At 44.3% G+C, this 11320-nt stretch overlaps 1 protein-coding gene across 2 annotated transcripts in view; it reads right to left on the reverse strand.

Moving 5' to 3' along the window:
* Window positions 1–11320, reverse strand: part of RANGAP1 (Ran GTPase activating protein 1) — a 53206-nt gene that overhangs the window by 12566 nt on the left and 29320 nt on the right. The window contains exons 15-16 of one of the 2 annotated variants that reach the window (XM_066633695.1): window positions 10606–10727; window positions 8193–8958 (exon numbers count right to left, since the gene is read on the reverse strand). In XM_066633695.1, coding sequence (XP_066489792.1) covers window positions 8889–8958; window positions 10606–10727 — 192 coding nt within the window. In that variant the 3' untranslated portion in view covers window positions 8193–8888. Of the gene's footprint in view, window positions 1–8192; window positions 8959–10605; window positions 10728–11320 lie in introns of those variants that run through there. The other variant, XM_066633697.1, reaches the window with a different exon arrangement.

An 11320-nucleotide genomic window follows, 5' to 3' on the forward strand; every position in this document is an offset into this window, starting at 1 on the left:
GGGCCCCTGGGAAGTTGTAATCTCCCCCCCCCCAAAGGACACCATGGGAAGGGGGGGGGGAGATCAGTCTAGCCAGGACCAGTGACCACAAAATGGAGCAGCTATAGGGAGTTTGCCTCTTTCTCCCTGCCTGAAAAGGAATCTGCGGCAGCTGCCATGGGGACTAGAGAAGCGAGTGAAGTCATGGCCAGAGGGCTCAGTGACTCCTGGGTTGTTTTCTGTTATTGTAAGCCCCCATAGAGCAGTTTGAGCAAAACACAGTGTATAAATAAATGGTGGAATTGCCTTTTCTTGTGCTCTCCCTTATTGTGCCTCTCATTGCTTCTTGCATTCTCTTTGACACTAAAGGAAGTATAGTACAGTTATCCGTGTGATTTTCTACTTTCCTCTAGGCTTCTGGGACAAGAACAGCTGAGGTTCCTTTAGCACTAGGGTTCCCAACCCGTGGTCCGCAGACCACTGGTGGTCCGCAGTGCCCTCCCAGGTGGTCCGTGACCTCTCTGGTGAAAAAAGAAAAAAATGCCCTTCCAGGAAGAAAAAAGCCTCTGCAGCACCAGCATCCAATCAGAGCAGCTCAGAGCCAATCAGAGCATAGCCTTTCTCCGTCTCCTGCCTCCCCCTCCACCTCCCTTCCCTCCTTGTCTGTGAGTGCCCAGACACGAGAAAAAGTGAAGCGCAGGCGCCTTGTAAGGTGCGCACGTTTGTGCAGCCTCCTGGCTCAGCTGCATGCAGAGGAGAGGTGCCCTGCCACTGCTGCCTCCAGCCTGCTGCCTCCATTCCTTGACCCTGTGCCTTGAGGTGAGCCCTCGCAGCCTGGTTTTTCAGCAGTCAAATTAGGACTGCAGCCAGCCTGGGAAGTCTCTTGGGCAGGTGGGCAGGCAGGCCGCCACCTGAAGAGGAGGAGGGGGCCTCAGGAGGGGAGGAATGGGAGTAATAAGGAGGAGGAACAGGCTCCCAAAGGTATCGCTGGCTGGCGGGGTTTCCATGGGAGTGGGTTTCTCTGGATGCGATTTCCCTGGTAGTCCGGACTCCAGCTGGCCAGGGAACACAGAGGAAGGGAGTTGGAGGCAGTGTGGCAGCAGGAGTGGGGAGAAACAGTATGCTCAACCCCCAGCCCTGGTACCCTCTCCCCAGTTGGCAGGATTGGGCCCCCTGGATGTGCTCTTCTAACACCCAGGGGTGGAGCAATGGATCCAGGCAACCAGGTTTTGGCACCCCTTTTGGAGAGGGAAACAGGCAGCATCTCTGCTGCCTTATTGCAAATTGCCCACCTGGGGAGAAGCAATCCCAGAAGTTGCAGAACAGGCACCACTGTAGCCAAGTACAGCAGGTGTAACCCCTGACTCTTCTTCCTCCTCAGAGAGCAGCAGCAGCTTTGTCCATGGGGAGCCCTCCCCCACCCCACACTTGGCCAGTTCCCCCATCTCCTCAGACTTCAATCCTATGCATGCTTACCTTGGAGTAAGTCCCTGTTACTATAATGGGACTTACTTCTGAGTAGACATGCCTAGAATGGGGCTCTTAGTCACACTGTGGCTGTGATGTACGTCTCCAGAAATTTCTCCAATCCCTTTTTAAAGGCATCTAGTCTCGACACCATCATCACATCCTGGGGCAAGGAGTTCCACAGACTAATGGCAGAGTAGGCAGCTGTTGTTTTGTGGCTGCAGCCTACCTATAGGCTTGCTCACACACTTAGCTCCAACCAAAGTAGTCCACAGCTAGAGCATGACAGTAATTAGAACAGGAAGTGAAGAGAGGCTTTTTCCCCCCTAAAGGCCTTGCAGTGCACATCAAAAGGACTTTTCTTCCTGAGACATGCAGCAGCCATTGTGAGATGTCTCTCTGAGCTGGTGCTTCCTTCACATGTCTCTTCTCCTTCAGGACGCACCTGCCTAAATTGTGTTGAACACTTTCCTAAGGACTCTGACCTCACAAGGGGGGGGGGGGAAGAGCAGGGCCAGGGCTGTGTAACAAAAGGAACTGTGGAGGGATGTGTGTGCTTTTTGTTGGCTCATTTAACTACCTTGCATGACTTGTCTATAATCCCCTTGTGCTTACCTTCTCCCTTTTTTAGGTATTTTTCCACACTTAAAAGAGACAAGGGCTGTGCATAATGTGGTCTGGTGTGGGGGAAAAGAGACTGGATTGAATTGGGTGGGTGTGAAAACCTCTGAGTTGGGGGGGAATTATTATGTATTCCATGTATTCCGTGTAAATACAAGACTTTCACAGCTAGTGAAGCACATGCAAGCACAACCATCACATTATTAAATAATCCTCTTATTACAAATTTAATTGTTTTTTGTGTGCGAGGGGGGGGTTGCATGTGGTCCCCACTGTCTCAAAATTTTGCCTTAGTGGTCCCTGAGCTCCTAAAGGTTGGGAACCACTGCTTTAGCAAGTCTATAGCATTATATAGTAACACAGCAGCCCACTTGTAGAAACAGTGTTGCTAAATTGCAGGTGGAAAGTTATGCATTTTTCCAGAAGCTAAAAACACAAATCTAAAAGAATACTAAGTTACTAGGAGTAGCCTACTAAGACAGGAAATGCTGTCACAATGCTGAAGGAAAACCAATAGTTAAAAGATGGAGAAATTTGCTCCAGGAGGAGCCCTGCTGAATCAGGCCAAAGGCCCATCTAGTCCAGCTTTCTGTATTTCACAGTGGCCCACCAGATGCTTCAGGGAGCGCACAAGACGATACCTGCATCCTGTTGCCAGTCCCCTGCATCTGGCATTCTGAGGTAGCCTACTACAAGGTCCAGAAGCAAACCAGATTTATTAAATACTTATACCCATGAAAATAAGTAGGAGGCCCAGCTGTCACTCGCTTTCTTTTTTAGGTGCATTTGCCTCTTTGGAGCAACTGAGCGTCCTGGACTTGAGCTACAACCTGCTGACTGAACTTTCAGACCAGACCTTCAGAGGTTTCCAGCAGCTACGCCACCTTTACCTCAGTGCTAACCTTATTGCCAACCTGTCAGCCAGAGCTCTCCCAAGCAGTTTGTGCACCCTCTACCTGGATCAGAACCAGCTAAAAACTGTGCCCGCGGCCATCCGCACCTCTGTGGCACTCTCCAACCTACATCTTAGCGGCAACCCGATTGGGGAGCTCACAGCTCTCTTTTGGGAAGAAACTCAGCTCCCTGAGACAACTCTTCTTGGATAACTTGCCTCTGGAGAACATCACTGGCTCAGCCTTCAAACGGCTACGCAGACTTGAGCTCTTAAGCCTGAGGAACAAGTTTGGAGTCACTCTCCTCTCTAACCTCACTGAAATATCTCTCCACTCTGTATCTGACAGGGAACAAGTGGTGCTGTGACTGCAACTTGATCTGGCTTTGTACCTGGCAGAAGAGAGTGAACCGGAAGGATCGTAGCCCCGTGGAGTGCAGCTTTCCCGAGGCCCTTCAAGGTCAACTCTTGGTGAATACTGAGGTAACAACCTGTCTGGATCATGCTGACAGGGCCCAAAAACACCTTACAAAGAGTACTATCGGTTTTTTAACTAGTTGGTTAGTGGTCTGGTTTTATTTTTTACACTATTATAAAACCCTCAGTATAAGGGTCTTTTTGAAAGTCTGGAAGCAAAGGTGCAATGCCTCTTAAACTTCAGGAACCTTGCAGTTCCTGTGGTGAGGATATCAAACCTCCCCTGTATGCAGCTGAGTTGACAGTCTGATTTTTGCAAGATGGGAATCACAGAGGAGACACCATTCTAAAACAAAGTTCCCAAGGTTAGTGTGGGGGGGGGGTACGTATGTTTTATTATTGCACCTTATTCTGTACGCTCAGAGCTAGTGCTAGCAGAAAACCCAGTCAATCATCCTGCCTTGGTTTCTGTAGCATATCTGCTCCCTTTCCAGTTATGTCTGGCCCTTCTTTTCCTTGCTCTCATTTTGTCAGCATCAGGTAAGTGACAGGGACAGGAGCCCACAACAGTTCTCAAAAGCATATTAATAAAGTCATTGCATGTAGCCAAACAGTTGGGGCTAACTCTTTAAGGGGTGGTTGAGTTTTATTTACTGAAATACCACTTTATTAAACACTTGCTCCAAGGGGTTTAAAATAATAAAAGGCAAAATTAAAATATATCCGAAGCCAAACATTTCAAAGCCAGGATAAAAACTTGACAGTTAACCTGCCATTATGATCACATTATTTTAAACTGCAGCAGCCTTCCCCCATCCCCAAAGAGCCATCTTGCATCCTCTTCTTAAAAAGTCAGCACAGCAGGACTAGTCTTAAGGCCTCTTTTGATGGGATGTTCCTTAGTACAGAGAACACTCTGTTTGGTCTTTTCCTGTTACTTTCCAAAGCACAGGGACTGGTTGTTGCCATTGTTGGAGATCATTCTGTTCATATTTAGAAGCATTCTTTATAATACCAGGGCTATGTCCCATTACTTAGAACAGATTTTGGGCCCCAGCCCTGATACAAATTGAGCCCTGTATCAGGTGTCACTTTGCTGATCCTATAAATTCAGTATGCAGGAAAAACCAACGTTGCCCCCAAACCTGTGCCAAAGCCTCATGCTCTGAAAGATGGGGCAGGGGGGGGTCAGAGAACTGAATTTCAGTTCATCCCTTTTACTCATTCAGTTGGCCAGGTTTGTCTAAAATGTACACTTTGCCTCTCAGATTGCTACTTGCTTACTGTATAGGTTGATTTTTTATAATATTAGCCAACATTCCAGTTTTCCCAGTAGTGAAACAATCAGCTGACTCCTTTATTATAGGCACAAATAACCTGCTTACCAGAAATGACAGTACAGTATAAGGCAGCATACACATTGCAAGGCTAGCCAGGGAGAAGCGGCAGTAGGATTCACAGCAGTGATTCACATAGGCAGTGATATCCCTCACACCATGTTCAAATCTTGAGAACTATGAGCTTTACTTTCAAGCTAGGGTGCTTGAAAACAATTAGTGAAGTAGCAACAAAGAAACTGAAATCCTGAGGTTTTCCCATGAAGATATGTTAATATCTTGTTCCAGTACATGACTTTCTTGTAAAAATTAAGCTAGGTTAAGTGAAACCACCTACATCAAAATGGTACACACATGAAGAGGTTTAATTTTCTAATGCGTCTTTCTTTTTCCCAGTTGCAGAAACTTACTTGCCCACCTTTTCAAACTGATGCCTCCACCATCGGCTCCTCTGCAGAATCCATAATCAGGATAGCTACTCGACTCAGTGAAGAGCCTCCACCACAGGCTGCTTCCACAGTTTTCACTACTTTTAGTACCAGCAGGACCACATCCTCCATAGGACCAAATAGTCACAATCATCATCATATACTGGAGGAATATGATCCTTGCCTCTCTGACCACATTAGGACAATCAGCACCAGGACAAAGGGCAGCTGTCCTGTTGGTTACATGGTCTTTCTCTGGGGAGCATGACCAATTTGAAGTGCGCTGCAAGTCTTCCAAGGATCAGCACATACTCCGAGTATTTGGAGAACTAACAGAAATTGAACTTCACAATCTCCAGCCAGGGACTGATTACCATGTTTGTATTATTCCCCAGAACAAAAACCTTTTTGAGTGTGTGGCCCCTAAAGCCCAGCAATGCACTTTAGGACATACTGAAACTCATACGGTACCTCAGCACAGAAACTCAGACCTAGGAATTGGCATCAGCATCACACTTCTAGCTTTGATAGGCCTGGCCTCCTTTGGTTTTTATAGGTGGCGGACCCGACCAATCCAATTTCAGCACTACCATGATGAAGACAGCCGATCTTCTCAGCCCCAAGTCATTGCTCAGTCCAAGTGGACCACAGAATCAGTCTATGAGAGTCTTGAAGAGAATGACCAGCATGCTTACATGACAACTGCCAACCAGTGGCTGGAAGCAGAGATAGACTACACTCCCATTGCCCAATCCGCATTTTCACCCACACCAACCTATGTGACTCTCTGATATCTAAACGCAAACAAGAAACCCCAAACAGCAAATGTTGGGCATTATGATCATCATCAAATCCTTCGAAAGTTACTCATCTATAGACTGAGGTTCAGTTGACGGGGGCACAGAATATGGTCTTTGCAGCAGCAGCCGCCTTGTTGTGGAATTCCCTACCCCCAGGAGGCCTAGCTGACCCCAGCACCCATTTTTTTAAAATGATCAATATAAAGCATTCCTGCTTTATCAGGACTTTGGTTGAATTATCGTCACTGGTTTAGCATTTTGTGCCTTAGTTCACAATTTTTGATAGTTGATCTATACTATTCTATGAATTTTTCATTTGCTTTTGCTCCCTGTCAAGGTACCAAAAAGCAGCATATAAATATTTTAAATAAATAAAATGGGCTATAATGGAAAGCTAAAACAGATGGAAGCCTTTTCTCAAGCCTGTCCACTTCTGAATGAAATTATACTTAAAGTCTACTGTTTAGTTTTATAACAGAAGAACTTTCTCAAGGTAGCATCAAATAGAGACTGCATTTGTTGATCCTGGGGGTGGATCCACCCCACTTTTGCGACCAAGGTGGTTTTTTTGTGCAAGCAGAGGCCAAAGCTGCAACCAAATCATATGGGATTTACTCCTCTCAAACCACCATGTTAAGAACTAGCCGACCATGTATTTTCCAGCAAACAGTATTTCTGAAGGAATGCAGAAAGTTTGCATTCAGTCTAAAATTACAATGTTCTATTGAGAAAGAACATTGATGATAGCTGTTATACACGTTAGGCATCAGGCCCACAAGGCAAACTGCCAAATCACAACAATGATGGAACATCATTTCAGGTGCAGGGCCAAATTATGGAAGAGAGCCACGGTCAGTCACCTCTTTTTAAAAAAGTGAAATGCATCCTGAGAAGGCTGCAGTTTTTAATCAAAGTAGTGGTGCTGGGGTATGAGATCTGACCTCTTTCTTCCTGGCTCAAATTTTGTGACTAAAACTGCCCCTCTGCTGCTTACCACCTTTTCCCTCCCCCACCCCCAAAAGTGAGATGAATACACAATATTTTCTCCCCTGTGTATAGGAAACAGATTGCAGGAAGGACCCACAGGGACAAGAGTAAGCATCACTACTGCAATTAAATTTGCAGCCTGTTGATGTTTTTGTAAACACACACACACTGACATCCACCCACACCCCCTTTCGGGTAACCAACAGAGTTTGGTTCTTTGTCTAAAGTTGTAGATGAGCAAACATTTTGGGGGAAGTTGAAGGTGAAACCATAAAGGCCTCACTGCCTATTGTACACACACTTATTTCTTTTATCCTACTATGTTCAGGCTCAAAGACTACAAAAGAGATAAAAGTGGCAGGATCAGAGATAAAAGTGGCACGAGTATGGTCTATTTCAATCATAATTCTTTCTCCACAGTATATTTGACACAAGATAGAAAATGGGACTGTTTAGAGCCAATGATTATAGATAACTTCAAAGATAACTTGTTTGGGAATGACCAAGCTGTCACATATTTTTTTTTATCAGTCATTGGCTGTATACTGCCACACTTTCTTGAAGAGGGGGAAGGGAAACAATCAGATGCATTACTTCAATAAAAAGTGAATTGAAGTTAAGCAATTGAATAATTCAGTTAGTAATAAAAGAATGCAATTGAAAATTTTCATTCAGAAATGTTTTAAAAAGACAACATCCAAACCATTTCTCCAATGAAAGCAATTAGAAGCATGAAAATAACAAAAAGGTTTAAGAGCTGGCTTGTGCAATACTCACAAATTATCCCAGCAATACTGGGCCACCTTCAGTTTTACAAAGCAGTGCCCTTTCCTTGCATCCAAGTCCCCGTGTTCAAGTGGTTATTCAAAACCACTTACAGGAATGGCTGCTGTTCCACTGAAATGAATGGCAGTTGCCTAAATGTATTCCTTTGGACAGGAGACATCCCTAACTATTTCTCTTTCCAACTGAATAAGAGCAATCCATTGTTTTGAGTACTACAGCAGGTGGAAAAAAGAAATTCATTCTCATCTCTTAGGCAACTTCAAAATCAGAAGACAGCCAACACATGTGCAGAAATACTAACATTGTAAACAGAAAAGTAGTAGTTGAGGATGATAGACGGGGGCTCTCAAGGACAGAGAAACAGTCAATAGTACTTGGATGAACGACTCTGCTAGTTTTCAGTTCTGCATGAGGAGCCCATTTTCCACTCGTGAAAAAAAAAATCAGAGTAACAGATTCCAAGAAGTGTCACAGTTGATTATGCTTATTCTGAACAGAACCTATTTTAATTGGGCACACATGTATGCGTGTGAAGCATTACTACTGGCTATCTTACAGATGCCACCTGAGTCAGTACATGGGAAAATGCAATGAACAGTGGTGCAGGATCACTCGTGAAAACCAACCAGGTAATGAAGTATCCTCAGTTAGGAAGAGATGCCATGTCCACAGTCCAAAACTCAAGAAACAGCAAACAAAAAAAGATTGCCTTATATCCAGTGCTGGCCCAGCCCTGCACCCATAGTACAATGCAGCAATAAAGTTAGCTTCATAATGTTGCCACCTCAAAAGAGAAGGTCCTCTGACAAAACAGTATAATTCCAAGATATCCAGTGAGCTCCAAGTCCGAACAGTTGGATTCAGAAACAAAGCAAAACGCAGAAGAAATGACCCAAGAGAAACACACAAACACACACACAGGGGAAGGCCGAGTTCACTTTGGAAATAGGAAGATTAAAAAATAAAACCACAAATACACACAAAAAAACAATTAAAACAAAACCACACACATGGCAGAGTTCCTCGAAGTTTGTTAAAGCAGAAGGCAGCTAGACAGTCTGAAGACAAGACAGGCAGAATGTTTCATCCATAAGCTCCAATGCCTTTTCCAACTCTCCCTCACAAAGCACTCTGTTGACAGTCTGTGATGGGGAGGAGCACAAGTGTTTGCAGATTACAGCTGATGCAGTGTCTGCAATAGCAAGTGACGGGCACTGGAACAGGAATCCAAAGCGCGGTTGGGTCTACAGAGATGAAATGGAGAAGGGATAAATGTTAAGACCTGATGGTCTCCAAACTTGTACTAAATGGACATTCTCAAAAAGGAACAAGACCAATGAATTAGAAGAGTTCGTTTATCTAGCTCAGAACCTCATAAGCAACTGCAATGACCAGATGCTTAAGAAACACTGAACATTTCCCACAATGCAACATCCAGGCACATTTTATACATTTACAATTTTATCTCTTGTATGTAAAAAGCTGCCATGGCCTGTAACAGTTACTCTGTTTAACTATATAGTAATTACAAAACTGCAGTGGTGGGAGAAGTAGGATTATGGCTGTAGGAGGAAAATGGCTTTCCCAATAAGGCACTAATAAGGCTTGCACTGGGGAAGGCTGCCCAGTGCATATTTTAAATAGCTATACAGGTGTTATTCCCCCCATCCCCGTCCCATATCTGCAGATCCTATATTCACAGTTCTCCCCCAATGCACCAATTACTTGTCTTCCTTTACTGTGGTGCCAAGCAGTCATCTCTCTTCCTTTGCAGCTGTACAGAACACTAGAAAGGAATGCAAGGAACACAGCTAGAACACCAACAGAAAGCAGTCTGCTTCCTGTTAGTATTCTAGCTGTCTCCCTTCTCTAGCATTCTGGCTGACTGCGTCTTGCGTTCCTCTCTACTGTTCTACAAAGCTGCAAAGGAAGGGAGATGAGTGTTTGGTGCCACAGTAGGTATAGAGTCCCCTTTTATCTGCAGTTTTGGTATCTGTGGGGGGATACGTATCCCCCATGGATACAGGGTGACTCTTGTTAAACAGTATGTTGAACTGCATGTTCAACAGTAATTTGGACAGAATCTTTGGTGGGTAAGAAGCCCTCCTATTAGTAAGCAGCACTGCATGTACTATAGGACTCAAGGCTGTGCAAAGAGCTAGATAAAATTAGTAAGCCATTTAATTCTCTGCATCAACTTGAATTCTACCAGCCTCATCAGGAAACCTCACCCAAAAAATAAAGGTTTGCCATCAGAACAAAAAAGTAATACTGTTAATTTTTTCCATTGGGAACTGAAGACATACTACAACTTATTTTAAAGGAAGTGCAGCCTACTGGATTGTTCCAACTGTTATTCCCCTCCCCTAAATCATGTACAGTAATGATCCTCGTTCTTTCCAACTTTTTGGGAGTTGAGAGAGTGAACTGTAGGAGTGCAAATATTCTGCATATCAATCAAGGCAGGTACTCTCAAAATGTTTTCTTTGCTGGATATCATACTTCCAATATCCTGAATGTCTGCAGTATCGATTTCTCTTTTACTATGCACTAAACAAGCTGAACAGGATTTTGCATAGCAGTTTCAAAGAATTGAACTTCTCCCCAACTTCAGATTCTTGCTTCATTAAGGATGAAGTTCTTTGTCTTTCACTAAGGCAGCTACATATACCAAAGCTAGTTTATACAAATCTATTTCTAAAGTGACAAGTTGTTTTTACTTTAAAAACAACAACAAACAAACACCAGATGTAGGGATGTCAAGTTACCTATATTATCTTTGCTTAAGAGACAGGATGCATAGGGGCTATGCTAGGAGTATATGATGTAAGGGTAGCAGGATTAATGTTTTTACTAATATAGGCAAGTTGTCTTCTCTACATAATACTCACTTAGTGACGAAGGCCAAGAGAATTGGGACCATGGACTTGGGGAAATAATCCTGTTGGACCATGTGGTTCAGTGTCATCAAAGGACCATAAAGGCTTGGAACTGTTTTGATCTTCTCTTCACTCTAGGAAGGTGGAAGCAGACAGGAGTGAAGTACAAATAAGCAACTATACCCAATATTGTCCAGAGACATTTGCCCAGGTGGTGTGGTTCAGCTTCGCAAATACTCGAGTACCTGGCAGCAACATATCCACCCTTCTCCCCCCTCTTAATTGATCATGCCCACTTCCCCCACATTTATTTCCTTACATTGCTGTAGCCAGCCTGGCTGTCTTCTCTACCCTTTGAAAGTTAAGGGAATAGCTGTGTTTTTCTTCTCTTCTTTACCAGAGGAAGGAAAGCACAGAACTGTATGTTTTTGCTCAATATTCCCCTGCCTTCAAAGAGCCAAACAGACAGTATACAGTTGCAGTACAACTTCCATATTGGCAAACAGCCATGGAGAAGATGCAACCTGAAAGTGGGAGAGAGAAGAAATAGAAAGATACAGGTGGGCCCTCTTTATCCATGGATTCAGAACCTGCAGATTTGACTCCATGTAGGTTCTGAACCTGCACTGCAGGCTTCACCTGACATCCTGGATGCAACCGGAAGGTGCTTCTGGAGGTCCTATTAGACCCCACCCACAAAATTCATTGTTCATGGGTTTCAGTATCT

This window comes from Tiliqua scincoides, chromosome 7 (assembly GCF_035046505.1).
Source record: "Tiliqua scincoides isolate rTilSci1 chromosome 7, rTilSci1.hap2, whole genome shotgun sequence".
NCBI lineage: Eukaryota > Metazoa > Chordata > Lepidosauria > Squamata > Scincidae > Tiliqua > Tiliqua scincoides.